The sequence below is a fragment of the Zootoca vivipara genome, chromosome Z, assembly GCF_963506605.1.
Source record: "Zootoca vivipara chromosome Z, rZooViv1.1, whole genome shotgun sequence".
In the NCBI taxonomy this organism is placed as follows: domain Eukaryota; kingdom Metazoa; phylum Chordata; class Lepidosauria; order Squamata; family Lacertidae; genus Zootoca; species Zootoca vivipara.
This window is the reverse complement of record NC_083294.1, coordinates 12972028-12994310: the sequence shown is the minus strand read 5'-3', so window position 1 is coordinate 12994310 and position 22283 is coordinate 12972028. Positions and strand designations below refer to the sequence as shown.

Genomic DNA, 22283 nt, shown 5'->3' with positions numbered 1-22283 from the left:
ATTCATACTTTTTCCAAAAGTATCATTTTGTGTTAATAGTCAGTTGTTTAAAAATGAAGGTAAAATATAGTTTCAGCAGGCAGGTGGCTGTTTTTGTCCCGAAAGTAGACTGTATTGTGTGCTTGGAACCCCAACTGCTAGAATTATTCTTTTTAAACATCTTCATGCATTTGGTGAAGAGCTGTTTCCAAACTTAATTAACCTCATTTGGATGTTTGAGTTGCCTTTTTCATTTACTCATCTTTCCTAGCCACGTTTTTGTTTCATGTTGAGAATATTATGGAGTCTGTAAATAGTTTTGAAATGCCATTTTGTGATATATGGGCCTCTTTAACACTACTTTGATTTATGTGCACTACAGTGAAAAAAAAGCAAAGGAAGCAAATTATAGTGGGGGGAAATGTTGCCAGTCTACACTTTTTCAGCTTTAGTTAAAAAACTGTACTTTTATCAATCAAATCTGATGGATTTTGTTTGCATTAAAAAAGGCATTCATGGTGTAACTCTTTGAGGAACGTATGGACAATTTTTAACCGCTCAGCTGGTTGTCATAGGCGACATGGAACTATATGTCGTTAAGTGTGAACTGCAAACTGTCTGGCCCTCCAGGAGCTCATCTTACACACCTGCTTCTTATTAAGAGTCTTGTCTTCTGCTGCCAATCCCATGTAATGAGTAAGAGGGCAAGCCAGTTAAAATTTTGCAGGTAATTTACTGTGGAGGGACTTATTTAAAAGATTGTGTCAGATTCCTGCCTGCCAAATTTGACACTTTCATAAGATTTGCTTGTTTGTTTGTTTGTTTTCTATACTGCCCTGTACCCGAAGGTCTCAGGGCAGTTCACATAAAGGAATCACATATTATGCTGGTTACTAGATGTTGTTGGAGCATTAAAACTGACCTAACCCATTATGTGCCATTGAGATGAAAAGTACCTAAAACCTTTAAAATTGATGAAAATGTGTTGAGGAGATTGCTTTGTATATAGACTAAAAAGGATATTTTCATATCATGTATCCAGTTAGTAGCATTGCCTTATACAGGTGAAACTTGGAAAATTAGAATATCGTCAGAAAGTGCATTTATTTCAGGAATGCAACTTAAAAGGTGAAACCAATCTAGGAGATAGATGCATGACATGCAAAGCAAGATATGTCAAGCCTTTATTTGGTGTAATTGTAATTATTTGTTGTTAGGCAGGTCAATTATAAATGGAATGCAATTAATGAAATGTAATAGCGATGTTTATTTTTGTTTATTTTTATATGATTGTAACTATTTGTTTTATTACTGTAGAATTTCCAAAAGAAAGCATTTGTAAAAATTAAAAGAAAATAAAAAATAGTAAGTTACATTACTGAAATAAATGCACTTTTCGACAATATTCTAATTTTCTGAGTTTCACCTGTAACTGGGTCAAAGTTGTATTTACACCACGAAGTGGTTTCAAAACAAAAAGACCCAACTACCGGTACTTAAATGACCTTTTGCCTTTTTGCTTCTTTTATTTATTGAAAATACTGAACCTTGATGTCTTTACTTCTACTTGGTGCTCCATGTCTCTGGTATTATTTTTCTTTTGTCAAAAACAGTAGAAAGTTGCTTTAAAAGCAGAAAGCTCAAATTCTCAGGGGGTTTAAATCTGTACCTTTAACCATGTTTCCAGAGCTGTTAACAACAACAACAACAACAACAAGCCGTCCATCTGACTGGGTTGCCCCAGCCACTCTGGGCAGCTCCCAACAAAAAATAGAAAAAACGCAATACAACCTCACAGACTAAAAACTTCCTTGAACAGGGCTGCCTTCAGATGTCTTAAAAAAAATAACATTGCTGTTTATCTGTTTGAAGTCTGCTGGGAGGGCATTCCACAGGGTCGACACCACTACTGAAAAGGTCCTCCGTCTGGTTCCCTGTAACCTCACCTCTTGCAATGAGAGAAGCACCAGAAGGCTCTCAAAGCTGGATCTCAGTGTCCACGTTGAGTGTTGGAGGTGGAAACGCTTCTACAGGTATACAGGGCCAAAGCTATTTAGGGCTTTAAAGGTCAGCACCAACACTTTGAATTTTACTCAGAAATGTACTAGGAGCCAATGTAATTCTAATAGAAGAATAAAATTGCTGTGTTAAAAATATATGATCAGAACCATTATTAAGGCAGCAGTTAAAACAGTTTCAGAACTTCATACATAGTTCAAAGCAGCATATATCCCCTTTTTGTTCTTGCAGTAGTGCTGTGAGGCTGCTTAGGCTGAAAAATAGTAACTGGCTCAAAGGTACATGTTAAACTTTCTGGCCAAGTAGTCCTTTGAATCTGGGTCTTGAACCTAGTCTCACACTCTTAATCACTACAACACACTGGTTCTCACCCTGCACAGACATCTGGGGGAAAACCTCTGAAGATTACCTTAGTACCTGGGCATGTCAATGTACTATTGCTTCTGCAGTGGTATTTTGGAACTGAAGCCCTAACCCCTTTTTTGGGTCTTGTGGGAATGTTGCTGATATACTAGAACACTTTATATTGAAGATTTTAAAAAGTTGTCATAGTAGCCTTTCTTTTATTTCCCAGGGAATATATAGTTCGTTAGATGCTACACTATAAAGGCCATGTTGTACCTCTGGCCTTGGAGCTCAGTGTTAACATTCGACTAGTACTGTGCAAGCAGCATCCTACACTTTGTTGGTCCCACCCACTCCTAGCATCATCCTCTTCTCACCTACCGGTAGTAAATGACAGAAAATTTGCTGCTGCACTGTGAGTGTGGCTCTGTGGTGTGTGCTCTCACCTGAGAGATGACTCTTCCAGTGCATGCCTTTGCTCATTAGAGCTGGGGGCAGGGACTAGATTTCTTCCCAGAGTTGTTGGAACACATTTTTTGCCCAATCCTGAAATACCATTTCTGTATACCAGAATTGTAAATAGTGACTCACCTGGTTTTCGTGGGGATAAATACAATTTATTTCCAGGCAACTGGAGAGGGGTGTTTTAGAGAAATTTGTAGTTACTTTTATTTATTGAAAAACATTTATAAACCGCTTAATGTTTTTCATATCTCCTAAGCCGTGTGCATTTTAAAAAATAAAAATAATTGAAATGCAGACTAACATCAATAAAACAGCAATATAAAAGCATATAAAAGAAGAATTAGGGAATTCAGTCACCTAAAATAAAGCTTCAACAAAAAGAGAAGTCTTTGCAAGACACCTGAAGCAACTGGTGGCTGTTGCTTTACAAGCAGCAAAGGGAAGAATATTCAACAGTACAGGGGGAACAGTAGAAAATGCCTCACCACCCTTTTTATAACTGTCAGACTAGTCATTTTCAACTGGTGTGTTGCAAATTATCAGGGTTAGAACATGGGAAAGACTGTGCATAAAACCATTGGTCTGACTGCAGCAGCTCTTTCAAGAACCCAGCCAGACTAAGGTCTTTGACATCCTCTGCCACCTGCTTCTTGTTAAAGTGGAAAGTGCCAGGGTTGAAAATGGGACCTTTTAAGTGTGTGGTCTACCATTGAACAGTATTGCTCATTGTGAAGATCAGCAAAGATGGACAAATTTCCCAAAGGAAAGCTTGCATATCACTGTTGAGCTTCTGCAATGATACTGCAAGCCAGCAGGCCTGATCTAGTGGTCTCTAAGATTGCAATCTGCCCTAAAATACCACCTGCCCCCCAATACACATAGCACTTAGTTAAGCTATGGAACTTGCTGCCTCAGGAGGCAGTGATAGCCACTAAATGTGGATTAGACAAATTCGTGGAGGAGAGGACTATCAATGATGGCTGTGCTCTGCCTCCACCACTGGGTGTAGTAATGCTTCTGAATACAGTGGCACCTCTAGTTACGAACTTAATTTGTTCCAGAGGTCCGTTCTTAACCTGAAACTATTCTTAACTATAAGCATGCTTTCTCTAATGGGGCCTCTTGCTGCCGCTGCACCGCCAGCACATGATTTCCGTTCTCATCCTGGGGCAAAGTTCTCAACTCGAGATAACAATTAGTAACAATTGCTGCTAGTAATCTTTGGCTACTTATTTGCAAACTGTGCATATGCACATTCAGAAAGCTGGAAAAGCCTGATTACCTTGGCTGTTGCAGCATTTGTTTTAAAATCTAACAACATAGAATTTTGCTCATGGCTTCATATCTGGTGGCTCTCTTGTGGTCATGTTTGAAGAAGTGATAATCTTATGAAAGTTGATGTCTCTGGTCATTGTTTTGCTTTTCAAGTTTATTTAGAAGATTTGTACCCCACCTTTCAATTTTAGAAGCAAAATTCCAAAGAGAATAAGCAATATAAAATACCATTAAAACTAGCAGATTCCAATACAAAATGAATAAAAAAGAGCAGACGACATTCTTAAAAACTGCATGAAACAAAATTAGTGTAAAACCTGCAGATAAAGCCTAGTAGCAGCAGTAATTGCAAAAAAGGAAAAAAAAATAAAGAATGGCAAGCAACAACAACCCCAGAGCATGGAGGACAAAGGAATACAGATGAAGAAAGCATTTTGTAATGGTGCTCATAGGTTTGACTGCTGAATTTGTGGTCCTACAATGTTGTTGACTAGCTAAGATGGAGTAATGGATTGCTTTTTCTGGCTGTAAAGAGAGATTACAGATCAATGATGTTATGTGTATACTGATACGATTTATTATAAGCAGTATGTTATGTGCCTATGCTAGGCTCAGTTTATTTTCTTGTAATGGCTTGCATGTTAACAAGGATGAAAGTTGACAGATCATGGTGTGTTTGCTTTGACTCTAATCATATTAGACATCTTTATGCATATTGCTGATTTAAAGTCATCATTTCAATGCTCATTTTTTTCCCCTACATTCGGTGGCTATGACCCAAAATTGGTAATTTAAGGGTGTAGTTCTAAATGTGCAGTTCTTTGTTCTGTTTGCTGTAATTGTGCGTGTGTTTGTGTGAGAGGGGCATTTTAACATGTCCTGTTAACTATACTGTATAGGGTTGTATCCAGCTAAATTATACTCTAAGTGGACCCATTGAAATTAATGGATTTCAGTTACTCATATTTCATATATCTATATAAAAAATCATATATTTTAAATGGGTTTGCTTGAGTATGGCTAACACTGGATGCAACCTATAGTCTGTTAGTTTTCATTAGAAAAGAGCCAGCATGATAATCAGAAGTGTTTGTTTAGGACGTGACAGGCCGGGGTTCATTAGGTGACCTTGGGCCAGTTACTGTATCTCAGCCTAACCTGCCCAAACAAGATTGTTGTGGTAATAAAATAAACCATGTACCTGAGCTCCTTAAAGGAAAGGTAGACAGGAATAAATAAATATCCCTAATATAGTCAAACTTGTTAGAACCAAGGTAACCTTGAAAGTGAACAAATGCATCCAGAACTTGTAATCCTGGTGATTAATCAGCTATGGTTTTAGTTTACTGATCTGCTGCTTAAAGTTTGCCAGCTTGCCTGTTGTACATTCTTAACAATAGCGATTTCTGCACCATGTAACAAACTAAGAGTGTGTCCTTAGAAGAATTTACTGTACATCCTGTTCTTCTCCAGGCAGGTGTTACCATTCATCAGCATGCTCAAACTTTTTCCAGTGCATGAATTATGCAAGCAGAATATCAATTTGACCTCACATGATCTTCATGGGATTTTTTTTTAAAAACAAACAAACACAAAACTTTATTAAAACTGCCACAGTAAACAAACTACAGTCCTGTGACCTACATCTGGAGCAATTTCCAAAGGAGTTCTGATGTCGTATTTCTGCTAAATGAAGGTGTTTGTTTTTAGGTGGTTTTAACGGATAATTCTTCAGGAAGAAAGTATCATTATTATTACTATTAATGTGCATGATCTCTGACCCAAAGAGGTTAGAAGCTAAAATCAAGCAAGGGGAGGCAAGGCAATGGGTGCCAGGAAGAATAAAGGAGAAGGGTCATTCAGTTCTTCAACTGCTTCTAACAAAGCAAGATCAGCCAGGTGCCAAATGGCTGTCATTGCCTGTTTATACCGTAACTTGCCACTTTTGTTCTGGTATTGTCAAGCTTATCCCTCTCTTCCCCTTCCCTCTTCTGTTCCCCTTCCTTGTCTCCTTCCCCCCTACCTAGTTTGTGAGCCAGAGGACCAGGACCTGTGGCTCATTTTCATTTATGTACAATGTCTGTCATCAGCACTCCCTTGAATTTTTGATTGATGTGGGCTGCTCTGAGGAACAACATTTTGCCTGAAAAGCAGAATAGCAATGTGCTGGGTTGATCTACATCATGGGTGTCAAACACAAGGCCCGGGGGCCTAATCCGGCCCGCCAGACCTCGTCATGTGGCCCACGTAGCCGCCGCCGACAATAGCTGCTGACAGTAGTTCTGGAGCCTGCGATTGGCCGAGGGTCAAAACCGGGGGCGGGGCTGCAGGCGGAGTCCAGGGCTCTGGAGCCACGCTGACGGCCTTGGCCAGGGAATTCCAATTTCGAATGAGGCTGAGGGAGGCGGTGGCACAGCGGCCAGACGGGGAAGTGAGATGCAGGAGGAGGAGGAGGAAGCCCGCCGAGGAGGTAGGAAAGCCCTACAGGCGCCGCCGGCAAAGTTGGTGCCGGGACGGAGCAGCGCTGGAATTTTTTTTGGCGGGCTTTGCTGTTGTCTCCGAGAGCGAGTGAGGCGGCACTGGGGAGCCGCCGCCCGCCGCTTCCCTTCCTCTCCTCGGCTGCATCCGGGAGGTGGGTGAGCGAGCGGGCAAAAGGGACGCGGAGTGAGCCTGAGGGGGAAGTAGGCGAAGCGCAACAGCCGCTCTCTTGATGGAGCCGGGTTTCTCTTCCCTCTTCACCCGTTTTCTCCTCATAGACACTTGGGAGGATGCCTGGCTTTTGCTCAGTTCCGGCGGAGCTGCTCCCCGGGGGGCGGCCGGGAGGGAGGCGACGGCGGCGGCACGGGTTCCTGCTCTTCCCGCTCTGCCGCTGCCTCCTCTCAGCCCCTCGTGATGTAGGGCTCCAGATGGAGTCGCCTCGCGGTTTGAGTAGGTGGGAGGGGAAATTTTTTTGGGGGGGGGAGGTTTTCAAGCCTCCTCTGCCTGCAGTCCCGGTAGGGAGAGGCGGCGGCGAAGATGACAACAGCGCGGGTGGGGGGGAAGAGCAGCTCTGAGGTGAAGATGCACGTCCGCTGGGGCTGCCGCCGCCGCCTTCCTTCTCGGGAAATCCGCTGCCCTCCCTCAGCGCGAGGGGAAGGGACTCTGGCGCTGAGGAGGGAGGATGCAAAAGCAAAGCAGGGAGTTGGCGCTGCACCGCATGTTCCTGCCCCTCTCCAAAGCATGGGGTGGGTTGCAGCGTGTGGCATCCTGCCTAGCCGGGTTTGGGTGTGCGCAGGGCAGGAGAGGGAAGCCCTCTTTCCATCTGCAGGTTTTTAATCCCAGCAGTGGCTTTCTCCTTCCTGCCGAAGGTTTAGTTGAGCCCCCCCCCCCGGAAGCCGTCAATCCCCACCTTTTGTTCAAATTTCCCTAGTTTACATCCCCTCCCACACACGCGCCACGACGCAGGAATGTGATCCGCGTGGGGGCGGGAATGAGCTTACCTTATTACAAAAAACAGTAATAATTGAATGCAGTGACAATAATTTATGATAATAAAGAGTAGACACATAGTCCTACAGACACAACCGGCCCTTTGAGGGTGACCAAACTGCTGATGCGGCCCCCGATGAATTTGAGTTTGACACCCCTGATCTACATGTAATAAAAACCCACCCAAAACATGCTTCCTTTTTAAAAAGAAAAATTGGTTTCTCATGAGCTGAATTCTGCACTTTTCCTACTCTGCTGCAGAATCGTGACAAGGCTCATAGACCTGCCTGATATGCTCTTAAGTATTCCTCAAAGTGTGAAGGAAGAACTTTACTAATGAAATACCAATTGGTGTCCTGGGCATTCCTAATCTGGTTCCCTGGGTATCTCTAATCTGCTTTCTTGATGGAGAATAGAATGAATATCTTCCACTTCTCCCAGTCTATGAATCCTCCCCCACCTAAACTTCCCCAAATCTCTTCTTTCTAGATTGTATGTTTTTTGGGAGAACAGAGGATTCAATGAGCTTGCAGTATATTTTGTGTGCATGGTGTGTTTGATGCAGGATTTTTATCTTCCCTGTGGTCTTTGCTTCCAGGCACCTTACAGCAAACTGCTTCCTTGTTTGTTTTTAGCAGAGGTGTCTGGGCAGCTGATTTCCTGCCTTAGTGAGAAGACTCCCGCAGAGCATTGAGAAATGCCTTCATCTGTGTAGATCTCAGCTGTGTCACATATTTAAAAACCCAGCAATGTACGGGTGGATAAGGGGTAGATATATTTAGAATAATAAATACATACTAACATTTAAAACATTGTTTATCATGTGAGATTATTCTAAATGCTTTTCTTTAAAAGCCACTTTGTGCTGCTATGGTACCAATAGAAGGTTTAGCAGGCGCTTGGAATTCCTCAAGACAGAATGTTTTCCAGGAGGGAACTTTAATAAGGTATCCAGATCTTAGGGAATCCAGGTTGCTGCAGCTGATTTAGAATGACAGCATTCAGAGATGGAAAGTATAAGACACATTTTAATCTGAGAGTGTTTTGCTGCTTAGCATTTTGCAAGCAAGATGGAATCCATTGTTGACAGCAGTTTGAGGGAGATAATAGCAGTGTCTGACATTGGCACTATAGAAAGATGGCAGGACGTGTGGTTGGTTTTTATTGGAAGAATATGTTTAAAGACAACCCTTAAATTGCTCCATGTAAGAGCTTCAGTCTTAGCTCCTGTCTTATCAGTCCCTTTGAGAGGAGATGGTATAATAGATAATTGACTTGACTATTTCTTGGAGATGAAAGGGCAGGGGGAGAAGATGCATTGAAATGTACATGGGAGAGTTGTTGGCCTGCACTGCAGGCAGGGAGCCAAAAGCAGTTTCAGTAGTTAAGAATCCAGGGCTGAGTCAAGAATGATTGGAATACCTTCTAAACAGGGCTTACTATTTGTGTGAATTGAGTTATAACAGAAAATAGATTGGTAGAAGGTGAGTATGGAACACTTAAACTTCCCAGGAAGGAAAGTGGCATCCTTTTTCCTGTTCTGATAAAGCTGATATACAAAACAGCACAGATTATAAAGCCATCCATGAGCACAGCACAGCTTTTTTACATATAGATTTTACAGGGCAACTAATGAAAGCCTGATTCTTATACTTAGCAGCAATCAAACACAACACCAAGACATACGGTAGTTTGTTTTAACCATGGTTTGTTGAACATGATCTGGCTTGCAGAGTAGCAAAGAAATGCAGTTGGTTTCACTCAGTGTTGGCTTTTTTACCCCCTGTCTCTTTTGAGAATACTGAGCTGCTAACCCAAATTCCATTACAGTGGTCAAGAGCTGACAGTCTCAACGCACCACCAGTTCCTTTGCCATTGAGTAGCTGCAGAAATAGGGCATGGAAGATGAACACTTTTCTCACTTGTTGCGCTGTATAGGGGCTTGGAGTGATATGTTAGAAACAAGTGGAAGTAAACAGTTGCAGTAGTTCCAATTTGCATAGTTACAGGAATAGTCTCAGAGGTCTGGGGCATAGGTAACATGAAGGTAACTAGGCCCAAATGAATTGGCCTAAAGCACTTCTGATTATCTATGCCTAACAAAGTACAGTAGTAATTATTATTATTATTATTATTATTATTATTTCAGAGTGCAAAAGGTGGCTGGTCCGCCTGCTTACCTAGCACTGACATTGTATTTTTCACATCAACTGGCCAAGGGAAATCTGGGTAATCATCCAGGAGAATGTTTCATTCCTTGTACAGATGTAAGAAGATGCCATAATAACACCAGAAACCATGTTTTCTTCAACGTCCAGCAAAGTGAATGTTCTACCAGTGTATCTGAAGAAGTGTGCATGCACACGAAAGCTCATACCAAAATATAAACTTAGTTGGTCTTTAAGGTGCTACTGAAGGAATTTTTTTATTTTGCTTCGACTCAGACCAACACGGCTACCTACCTGTAACTAGTTCTACCTCAAGTTAGTCTTCCAAAGGTTCTCTCCAGAAGCAGCATGGCCTTGCATTTGTTGCAGTTGAAGTTCTTACCTATGACTATTATTTGATCACAGTCCAACACTACGAGGCAGGTCTGCAAGGAAAACCCATGGTTCACAAGGATGACCCAGTGCAATGGATATTATGGTCAGCGACTGGTGTGCAGAGTGGGATGGGAACACAGGGGCTAAGCTCTGTGGCATGCACCGAGCCTCCGACCAGGCCCTACTCAGCAGTCCCACTAGGCTGGCGCTTCGCTCTCCCGGGCCCACACCACGCTCCTACCCGGCTCTGACAGCCTTTGCAGTTCTGCCTGTTACCCCAATACAGCGGCAGCAGGAACAGCAGTGGTGCAAATGGCTCCTTGTTCAGCAGACGATCATCATTTTTGTGTTGATCGCCATTTTGTCACACCAGAAGTCCTCCATGGATAATCTTGTTGAAGTTTTTGCAGCCTGTGGACTTTCCAGTCCTGAAGGTGATACTGAGAAGCAAGTTTATGTTTTGATGGCACAACAAGCTGCAAATAGTCTTAAAACTGGTACAAAAACTCCCAAACTTCTGTTTCCTAGTCATGCTGGCAGAGGAGGGAGAAACACACACTGCAGTTCATTCAAATAACACTAAACTATGGTTTGGCATTGCATTCGATTGAGGCTACAATCTACTTCTGGTTTGCCAGCTGATAACATACGCTAGGCAATTCTGGCATCATGCCAAATGATGGTCAGACAGAACTGAACCATAGACCTCTGCCTATTAAATATGATAGCACTGGAGATAGGGCCTTGTGCCATGAATGGATTTCATGGAAATCCTTCAGTGTCCATGATTAGAAACATTGCCAAGTCTAAATATCTCTGCTAATCTTGCAGAGATTAAATCATATGTTTTATGTACCATATTAGTTATCTTGGTTCCTCCTTTAGACCTGAAAGCTAAGAAAATGTTTCCAGCTTGGGGAAAAAAGGAGTCTGTTCTGTGAAATACAGTATATGGTGCTTAAATAATGTATAAATCAGGTTGGACAGGAGCTGCCTGTCAGTTTTATTAACTTTGACCTTTTCTCCCATTATAAAGATGGTTTGGTAAATATTTAATGGGCCCTTATAGATCTTGACAGTCGGATCTCTGTTCCTGGAAGCAGAATTAGGTGGGCAGGAGTGCCTGTATTACATGCAATTAACAAACACAGTTTAATCAGAAAGACTTGGCCTTCAAAGGCAAAAAACGTGTTCTGGTTTTGAATAATAATACATTTTTTTTATTTAAAAAAATCACAATGCTTTCAGATAACGCCCTCCAAAGCAGAAATCCTACAAGGTAGTTTCAGCATGGGACCTTACCCCCACCCCTTTTTAAATGGCACAATTCAAAATCTAGCTCTGATTAGTGCAGATGTTTGTGCCATATCCATTGTGCACACTTCTAAATTGGGCGAAGGCACCCCATCCTGTGTTGCTTGGTCTATAACAAGCCTTCCTCTTCCAGACTGGTGCCGCCAGGGTCTAAATGGCTGAGCTTGCATTGGTCTTAATAAGATGTCATGAAAGGAAGGGAAGGGTAAGTGTATACAGTCAGAAAAGGGTCTCTTGCCAAGTTAGCGGTGCCTTTAATTCCATGAAAAGGTGGTGCATATTGCTCTCACTGCAAATTCTAGTAGCAAAGATTGAAAATGGGATTGCTTGACATTTTGAAACATTGTCTTTCAAACATGTACTGTCCCTTGCATTCATTGATTTTTATTTAAGGAATCTGTGGGAGAAAAATAAATTTTAGCAAAATTCATTGGCCTAAGATGAGCATGCTAGAGTGAAATGATACCCAGTCCTCTCTAGCAGAGAGTAACTCCACTTCTATTAAGAATGCTATACATCTTTGTATCATTGTCTAGATCACATGGTACATGGGTCAAGAAAATCAGAAAGTTGTTATGATGCAGAATGGATGTTCTAAACACAGACAGTTTGCTCTTTGCTAGATGGTGTTATTAATTTGTAGAGTGTTTTCTGAAAACTCCCAACTCCAATCAACCCTGGCCGACAGCACATGGTTACGGATGATGTTTAATACAGCAACATCTCGGGGGCCACAACTTCCACCCTTGACTTAATAGGACCATATCAGAGATACAATATACAGTCATACCTCGACAACCAAACGCTTTGACTTCTGAAGGTTTCGACTTCTGAAGTCGACAACCCCCGGAAGTCTTTTCTCCGCGCGCGCTTGGCACATGCGCCAAAGCACCGCTTCGACATCTGAAAACCTAGACTTACGAAGACGGCCGTGGAACGGATCGTCTTCGTAAGTTGAGGTACCACTGTAACTCTGAATAACAGGTGCTGGATAATAACACACCTTGCTTCCCGGAGGCACCTGTTCAAAGCATAGTGCTGAACTTGATGAACCCTTGATGGGATCCAACAAGCCCCTGGCTATTTGGGACACATTGGATCGACAGGCTTACGGTACTTGGTCTCACAACTCTGCTGCTATACTGTATATGAAATGCATGATTTTGTATATCTTCTCCTTAATGTTTCTGTTCAGCTTTGTCCATCTTCCTTTGTCCCCTTGGATAACTTTTTTTTTAAGGAAGGTAACCATATTAGAACTTATCAATTACTTTAATGGTACAGTTATTTAATGTCATTATTTCAAATGTCTATCTTTTGTGATTAAATAAGAGTGACCTGCAAAGTATCATAACTGATTTTGGTTGTTGTGGGATTTTTTGTGTTGTACAAAATGTTCTGAAACTTGACCAATCAATTAATTTTCTTTGGACCAGTCAAATACCCAGCCCTTATTTCCTTATATGATTGAGCTCTCTAGGCAAGAAATGTGCAGTGATCTGCAGAAAGTAGACTCGTAATTGGCATGGTTTTCTCAAAATTTGGGACCAGAAGGCCTTTAAGATGTCCAGCTCTGCTAAGCATTTTGCAAAGAGCAGCACAAGGGAGGGAGTTATTTCCCCCCCCCATTGGCACGTAAAATACTGCCAGAAAGGAAGTTGGCCATGCTCAGATGGTTGTGGCAGCAAAGGTACAGTGCACATTCCCCTGATTAGTTTGTTACTTTAGCTTATGGAGAACACTGTCACTCCTTCTAATTGTGGACTCACCGCTGACAGGATTGGATCCAGAGATTGGGTCACTGAGTACCTAGAGTGTTGGTATTGGTGGGCTCAGGAAACTCCAAAGTTTGCCAGAGTATGCTGGAAGACATTGCTAACATGTGGGATGGCACTTCCCTTTGAGTGGATTAGGCAGAGGCCTATCAATCTTCTGCCTCCTCTCCAGGGCAAGGAGCCATCCCATACCCCAGACCAACCCCCTCTAAGACTGGATTAGGTTGGGACCAACTGAGTTTCTCAGGATTCTTAGCTTTGTTAGTCTTTCTGTAGTGTAATTTCACATTTTGGTGGTGGTACTGTTTTTCTTTTATTTTCAGCTGTCCTCTTCTGTTTACTTTGCGGTGCTTACTGTCCCCGTTTTTACTTTGATTTACCCCTCACAGTTTGCTTGTTTGCTATTTCTCTATTACCTGTTTAGTTTTATTTTCCCCATCTTCCTAGTGAGGTAAGCGATTTTGCCTATAGCAGAGAATATAAAGTAAAACTAAAAGTTCGCCTGGACTTCTTTTCTCTCAGTTTGACTACAGTGATCACCATTTAGGTGAACACAGCATTTTTGGCAGGTCCCATTGATAATTTAGCAAAGTGGTGGTGCCATTTTGGATTGGCCTTTATCTTGTGTTTTTAAGTGCTTCTTCCCCTCAACTTGGTTGTCCTACTGAGTCCTGTGCCAATTAAACCCTATATGATCACCTGTCTCCCCTCTTATACCACTTCAAGCATCTGAGGTGGTGGACTCTAATCCATGACAATATACATTCTAATAAATTTGTTAGCTTTTAATGCACCCCCGGAGACTTTGTGGGTTTTGCTGCAGCAGGCTACCACTAGCCCTCAGAAAATTCTTGAGATGTCTTTTCTTTTTTTCAAATTTATTCTATCCAAAATAATTAATACTTGTAGCAAATCTATGCCAGGTAGCTGTATAATCCTGTATCATAAAGCTGGGCTGGTTGGATAGGCGGAATGCATGGCTTAGTCCAATATAGTTGGATTTTTGCTTTCTAGAACCTAGGTTATTTTCAGCTGTAGAGCTCCCCTGTGTCTTGTCAATGCCAGCTGTGGGTTCATTGTCTAAGAATAAAAGAATTGACTTTTACAGTGTAAGAATCCTGAACTGTCTTTTGATGACTCTCTCTGTGAAAAGCATGAAGAGCATTTGGATAGATACTTGTGAAATATTTCATTGCCATCTCCTAACCTGACAGCTGATATCCCAGGCATGTTCACACTTGTGAAAGTGCTGTAACCTCCAGACAAGTGTAGGAGTGTTTGCAGTAAATGATCATCATACCCACCACCCCCACCCCTGTCACCGCCACTGTGCTTTATAAAGGAAGAACTTAGAATGGCACAAGCTGTGCTTTTGTTGAAGGAAACGTTTTGGTTCTGGGCTCAATCATGTATGTGTAGCATGTAAAGTCCAAACTTATGAAATGTTTCAAAGAGAAGGGTTATTAACTGATTCCATATCCTCTCTCCCTCTTTTCTAGTTGCAGTACCATGCGGGGCTGGCATCTGGTCTTCTGAATCAGCAGTCTTTGAAACGGTCAGCCAACCAAATGGGGGTGTCTGCCAAGCGGAGACCGAAAGCCCAGCCTACCACCCTAGTGCTTCCACCTCAGTAAGTACCGGTACTAAACGTGTAGTGTGTGTGTGAGGGGGGCAGGGAGGAAGAGAAGAGAAGAGAAGAAGAGAAAAGGAGAGAGAGAGAGAGAGAGAGAGAGAGAGAGAGAGAGAGAGAGAGAGAGAGAGAGAGAGAGAGAATTGCAGTACAATATCATTCTGGGACTTTCTATTTAAATACATTTTTTAAAAGAATGAGAGAGGAGGGTGGAGTGTAAAAGCTGTTCTGCCAAGTTTACTTACTTAAGTTCAATATGTGTCTACCTGCTGCTCTTCTGTATGTAATTCACTATTTTTATCCCTAAATTCTACAAAGAAAAAAAAGAATTTCTGGAAACACCCAGGCACCTTGGCAATCTTAAATGATTTTTAGGGAGCTTTCAAAAACATTGGAATGTGTTTAGGATCATCCAGCACTTTCCCTGAAAGGTTGTGGAAAACCCAAGACCCACCCCACCCTAAAATTCAGCTTGGGGCAAGAGAAGGCAAAGATGGTAGACCTTCAGGCATATCAGCCTTAAGTCACACTGGATTTTTGCTGATCAGATGTCCTCTGAAAAGGAAATATATACAGAGCATTGCTTTTCTGGTGAGGTTCCTGGGACTTGTAGTTCCAGTCCAGTCTTTGATGGTAAAAGTTCTCGAGATGAGGAACGGGACAACTTCTGCTTTTAAGTTTTTGAGGATGCTTTGGATCACATGGAGATGGGAAGCTGTTCATGGGATTGTGGCAAAGAGCTGTGCTGCCTCCAATTCTGCTCTGGAGATCTTGAAAGCAGCTTTGATCAAATGCTTGAGGCATTCAGTGAGGAAGGAGCATGGCTTGGATCTGTTATTTGAATCACAGCCTTTGCCTTTACTTTTGGTGGGGGGGGGATCCACAATGAAGCAAATAGGATGGGAAAACCTCTTTTTTCACTTGCTGATCAGAAACAAGAGGCCTGAAGCTGAATGTATGGTTCTGTTCATCTAAACAGGTTGGGTTTTTTAAAATAATAATAAAAACCTTTATACAGTTTATTGTATGTTTATTTTATATTAGAATGCAGACACTTTTTGCAGGCTACATGCAATTAAGTTCAGCAACTATAAAGACACTAGCAATCAGCAATTTGCGTAGTCTGGTTCTGATGCCAAGCACAAAAAACCCCACCACCATGCAACAAAGCTTATAAATTAATCAAATTCTTAAAATATTCAGTGACATATATAGAGGAATTATCACAATAAGAAATGATGCATAAGACGTTAGTGTGGTGCTCTGAGCCCCCTTCTCTCAGAAGCACGCTTTTTCATTCAGGTATGAAACCTGTGCTGCTGAGTATCTAGTTTTGAGATAATCAGCATCCTCTTTGCCACCAGTCTACATAGTTATGTGACACAGGAGACCCAAAGGAAAAACTAAGTCCTTGGCACCACAGCTGCCAAGTTTTCCCTTTTCTCGCGAGGAAGCCTATTCAGCATAAGGGAATTTCCCTTAAAAAAAGGGAGAACTTGGCAGCTATGCTTGGCACAAAGACTAACAGAAAGAAAAGGTAAATATTGCCTCCTACCACCACCTCTGTTGCAACAGAAAGCAATTGCATATGGATATTTGGATATCTTACCAATGTATCTATATAGCTGAACTTAGTGAGCCAGATAAATTCTTGCAGAGATTGAGAAAAGGGCCAATTGCACACTTGAAATCCTAGCCCTTGTTGTATTTATGAGTGTTAAGTAAATTCCTTATAATCAGTAAAACAAGGAAGTCCCATCTAATGTAAGGAAAGTTTGTGCTATTGAGTTATCATTAAAATGGTGTTGGCCAAACTTTTTCAACTGGAGGGCCACATTCCCTGTTGGCCAGCCTTCCAAAGGGCTGCATGTCAGCATTGGCCATGGCCAAAGGAAAGACGAGTGTGGCCAAAGTGGGCAAGCTGACCCCATACTCTCTTGTATACTACACATCATTTGTGCACCACAGACCTCTCATGCATGCTTATGTACATTCATTGTAACCTTTCCTCCCTGCAGTCTCTTCCTCTTGTTGCACATCTGATTAGAAAATGCTGGAGCAGCAAGGAAGAGAGGGCTGTAGAGGGGACACTCAAATATACACATGTGTGGGGTTGACTTCCTTCACTTCTCACCTTCCAGTTCCTGATTACTTTGCTTATTGATGATCTCACTGGACCTTTCCAGCCAGAGAGCTGTTCAAACAGGTTAATCAAGGAGTTCAGGTGAACTGCTTGTGCTTACTGTCTCTTCCCTCTGCTCCCATAAGTGATCAGTAGAAGAAGGAAGGATACCCCCAAGCACAGTGGGGTGCTTCCTAATAACATCTACGGTATATCTCTTCAGCCACCAAATATATAACCTCAGATTACAGTACACTGTTAATGCCACTTACCTTCCCTTGCCTTGTTTTCACTGCTGCCACTGAATAACTGTTAGTTGTATCTGGTAGACTAATCAAATCCAAAGAGTACTCCCTAATACTTCCTCATCATCCTGGAAAAAGTGACAAGTGGGGTGCCACAGGGTTTTCTCCTGGACCTGTCGTTGCTCAACATCTTTATAAACAACTTGGAGGAAGGAATTGAGGGAGTGCTTATCAAATTACACCAAACTGGAAAGGGTAACAAAAGGGCCACAGAAGATAGAATCAGTATTCAAAATCAGATTGGTGAACTGGTCCCAAACTAACACAGTGAATTTCAATAGGGACAAATGCAAGGTTCTGCACGTAGACAGGAAGAACCACCTGCACAAATATAAGATGAGGGACACATGGATTGCAGTAGTGTACACGTGAATAGATTCTAGGAGTCTTAATAGCCCACAAGCTTAACATGAGTCAACAGGGTTGAATAGAATCATGGAAGTGTAGAGTTGGAGATGACCATAAGTGTCATCTAGTCCTACCCCCTGCAATGCAGGAATCTTTTTGTCCAATGTTGGGCTTGGACCGACAGCCCTGTGATTAAGAGGCTCATGCTTTACCAACTGAGGTGATACAGCAGCAGCAGGGGAAAAAAAGCTAATGCTATTCTGGATTGCATCAACAGAAGTATAGTGTCCATAGAATCATAGAATCATAGAGTTGGAAGAGACCACAAGGGCCATCCAGTCCAACCCCCTGCCAAGCAGGAAACACCATCAAAGCATTCTTGACATATGGCTGTCAAGCCTCTGCTTAAAGACCTCCAAAGAAGGAGACTCCACCACACTCCTTGGTAGCTAATTCCACTGCCGAACAGGCTCTTACTGTTAGGAAGTTCTTCCTAATGTTTAGGTAGAGTCTTCTTTCTTGTAGTTTGAATCCATTGCTCCATGTCCGCTTCTCTGGAGCAGCAGAAAACAAGGGATGTACTAGTACCACTCTATTCTGCTTTGGTCAGACCCCACCTGGAGGGGGACCACAATTTAAGAAGGACCACAATTTAAGAAGGATATTTACAAGCTGGAACGTGCGTGGAGGAAGGCAACCAAGATGATAAAGTGTCTGGAAACCAAGCCTTGTGAGGAATGATTGATGGATTGTGTATGTTTACCTGTAGAATTGAAGACTGAGAGGAGATACGAGAGCCATCTTCAAATATTTAAAGGACTGTCCCATGGAAGATGGAGCAAGCTTCTTTTATCCTTCTCCAGTGATTAGGACCCAAACTAATAGCTTCAAGTTACAGGAAAGGGGATTCCAACTAAACACCAGTAATAACTTTTTTGTCAGTAAGAGCTTTTCAACAGTGGAAAGAACTCCTTCTGGGGATTGTGGACTCTACTTCCTTGGAGGTTTTTAAGCAGAGGTTGAACAGTCATCTGTTATGGAATCTTTAGTTAGTCCTGCATTGCAGGGGGTTGGACTAGATAACCCATAGGGTCCCTTCCAACCCTATAGTTCTGTGATTATCTGATACTACACAAACAGGTTGAATTAGATGACACTTGGGGTCTCTTCCAGTGCTTCAATTCTATGATTCATTTACAGTGCCTTAATCTATTTTAATTTGTTCCAAAGGAAAAATCATTTAGAAATGGCACTTGGCTTGATATCATATCTGTTCGTATAGTTCAGGTCAAAGGGATCTTCTGCAGCCCAAGAACAAAATTATGTGGGAAAGCCATTTGTATATGGCTTTTCTGGCAGCTGTTAACTCTTTTACTTGAGTGGGTGGTTCTGATCTCTTGATCTGAAAGAAGAATCCAAGATTCCCATCACATTTCATGCCAAATCATCCTTGGCAAAACTGCCTAGTTCCAAGTCTGTTAAAGACTGGTTTTCTTGACAGTAGTATAGCCCACTATCTTTTTAAGTATTAAAAGTATTAAAGTATTAAAGGATATACAGGGAAATAACATATAGAAAGTTTGTGTGAAGACCATTGCACCATAACTCCAGACTAAAACTGAATTGGCATATGCAAAGGGGATGTGGTTCTGAAGGGAAAGAGAAATAAAAAATACCAACTGCCAGGAAGATCAGTTAGTGCAATGGGCGTGGGTAACAGGGCAATTAACTTATCAGCCAGAGGCTTGGAAAAGGTGAGATTGTGGTGCAACCTCAATTTATGGATGTGATACTTGGGACAGAGGGCCTTATATGCAAGGGTTGATGATTTCACATGATATGACAGATCAATAGATAACCAGGTATAGAATGCACAGCCATGGTGATGAGAAATATATTAGCCAGTGTATGATAGAGTTGTTTTTCTTCTTGTAAAATGGGAGCAGTAGATTTCCATAGCAGAGTTAACCTTCAGTGCCCTGTTGGATCAGGCAGGCCAAAGACCCTTCTTGTCCAACATCCTGTTCTCACAGTGACCAACTAAATGCATCTGGGAAGTCTACAAGCAGGTCACAAGTGCAACAGTCCTCTCCTGCTTCCCAGCCACTAGTATTCAGTGGCATATCACTTCTCATATTGGAGGTAACATAGCCATCATGACTGCTAGCCATTGCAAAAGCCTTACCCTCCACCATTTTTTAATGAACCGTATGAGCCTTAGGAAACCTCTTTTACACAACCTGCACTAGATGAGAAGTCTTGTTTTGAGAATTGTAGATGTTGAAAATGACACTTCATCCAGCCTTATTGATTAAGGCAACATTGTGTGCCAGAAATTTAATTCCCCCCCTTGTGAAATTGGCTTTATGAGTCCTTCCTAGCATTGTGCTGTGCATACTTCAAAGCCACTTTGAAGCTGTTAACCTTGAGTGGAGACTTTGTTCCATTGTCTTGACCTTCTGAGATGTTTCAAAAGCTCCAGTTTGCTACCAGGTAATAGCTAGGGGAACCAGTAGAAATGCCAGGATAGGTTAAAAGTGAATGTGATGGGAGAGAGTTTCGGAAGCAACTTTTTATTGTTGTCTGGCTTCCCTTTAGCTTCAAACACTTGGTTGCTGAGAGATTGCCATTAGTGGGACTTTTCTTGGAGTCCTGGCTGCAGAGTAGGCTCAGTGGGTCACATAATTTTGTTAGTGGTTTTCCTTTCCCTCCAGTTTGCTCATTATTCTTTATCAGGCTGTCAAGAAAAATAGAACAACCACTAAAATTAAATAATTGCTTAAAAATGGGGGAGCGCTTCTTATCCCTTTGGACCATCCTTCTTTGAGAAAACATATTTTTCAGTTGCTCAGGGTTCTCTGGTTGACAACTTGATTTACTGCAGGGGCCTAAACACATTTTGGGGAAAGGGGGGAGGACAGAAACTTTTTATCATGTGGCTTTCCCCCATGCTGCTTAAATTTTGACATTGCCAGAGTTCCTGTTCCTGTTAGTATTACAAGGTACATCCAGTGTTCTACATTCCCCAGTCGCCAGCCGTGTTTTGCGACTGCTCCACTTGTAACCAAGCAGTCACGTCTTGTCACCAGGTTTGGTGACTGACATATCCACCACCTGGCTGTTAAGCAAGTAAGCTGGCTTAAGCCAAAGCATGGCAACAAAAAGTAAAATAGGGGGAGGGGGAGGAGCACATGGCTCCAATAAGGGGCTTGGGTGGGGAGTAGGGCTGGGCGATGTTAGGTTTTCAACATCACAATATATCACCAGACAAACATTGCGATCTGACGATACAAAACGATGTTGAAACAAACTGCATTGGCCCCAGCCCATGAGGCGCTGGGTGAAACTGCCACAGCTCTGACCACAGGAGCTGAGGCACTTTCACCGCAGCGCTTCGCAGGCAGGGACAAATACAGCTTGTTTGCACTGCTCAGCTTCCTGCCCCCCAGCTGAGAGAGCCCAATGTTGCTGTTGAGGAGCAAGCAGATGCGTGCCCCTGAATGAAGAAGTTTAAAGGAGCCCCCACCCATCTTCAGCTCACACAAGCCAGAGGTGAGGTGAGGGTTCTAATTAGTGTGTGGGGGGGAGCTGGGGGGGGGATCACGTCTCCCAACCAATATTCCGCTTTGGTTTCAGATAGTACATGGGAAGATGAATCTAAAAAGCCTGGGACACAAATTTTCACGGCCTTCTAGCTCATTTACCAGAAGTAATGTATTTAACATTAACTCTGGAAGCATATACTGGATTCTGGTGAAACTAAGCCTCCTAGAGCACAATATACATCAAGATTACCACCACAAAAAGACAATAGAATCATAGAATTTGTAGACCAAAGGTCACCTAGTCCCCGCTGCAAATATGACCATGAAACCTTCCTTCCCTCCCTTATTTGATTTAACAGTACAGTGGAACCTCAGTTTATGAACACCTCGGTTTATGAATTTTCGGTTTATGAACACCGCGGACCCATCTGGAACAGATTAATTCATTTTCCATTACTTTCAATGGGAAAGTTCGCTTCAGTTTATGAACGCTTCAGTTTATGAACAGACTTCCGGAACCAATTACACCCATGCTTCAGTTTATGAACGCTTCAGTTTAAGTACTCCGCAGACCCGTCTGGAACGGATTAATCCACTTTCCATTACTTTCAATGGGAAAGTTCGCTTCAGTTTATGAACGCTTCAGTTTAAGTACTCCGTGGACTGTCTGGAACAGATTAATCCACTTTCCATTACTTTCAATGGGAAAGTTCGCTTCAGTTTATGAACGCTTCAGTTTATGAACAGACTTCCGGAACCAATTGTGTTCATAAACCGAGGTACCACTGTATCAAGCATGAAAGAAAAGAAAATGCTCCGAGTGTACTTCACGTTATATAGGTCTCATGATTCACACTGTCACTAAAGAAAAAAATATATAGATGAACTGTCTCATCTGGGCCTGAGTGTTACATATAATCGAGTGCAAGAAGTATCAACCACAGTAACAAATGTACTGTGTGAACAATACATGGAGAAAGGTGTGTGCCCCCTCAAGCTGTGACATAATCACAGGGTCCCAAACTAAGGCCCCAAACTTCTAAATCTGGCCCGTGGAACGGTCTGGGAATCAGCATGTTTTTACATAAGTAGAATGTGTTCTTTTATTTAAAATGCATCTCTGGGTTATTTGTGGGGCATAGGAATTCAT

The 22283-nt window shown here is 42.2% G+C and overlaps 1 protein-coding gene across 1 annotated transcript in view; it reads left to right on the top strand.

Moving 5' to 3' along the window:
- Window positions 1-22283, top strand: part of MED27 (mediator complex subunit 27) — a 178874-nt gene that overhangs the window by 54332 nt on the left and 102259 nt on the right. The window contains exon 3 of the mRNA XM_035112590.2: window positions 14683-14813. Within this exon, the coding sequence (XP_034968481.1) occupies window positions 14683-14813 (131 nt within the window). The remainder of the gene's footprint in view (window positions 1-14682; window positions 14814-22283) is intronic.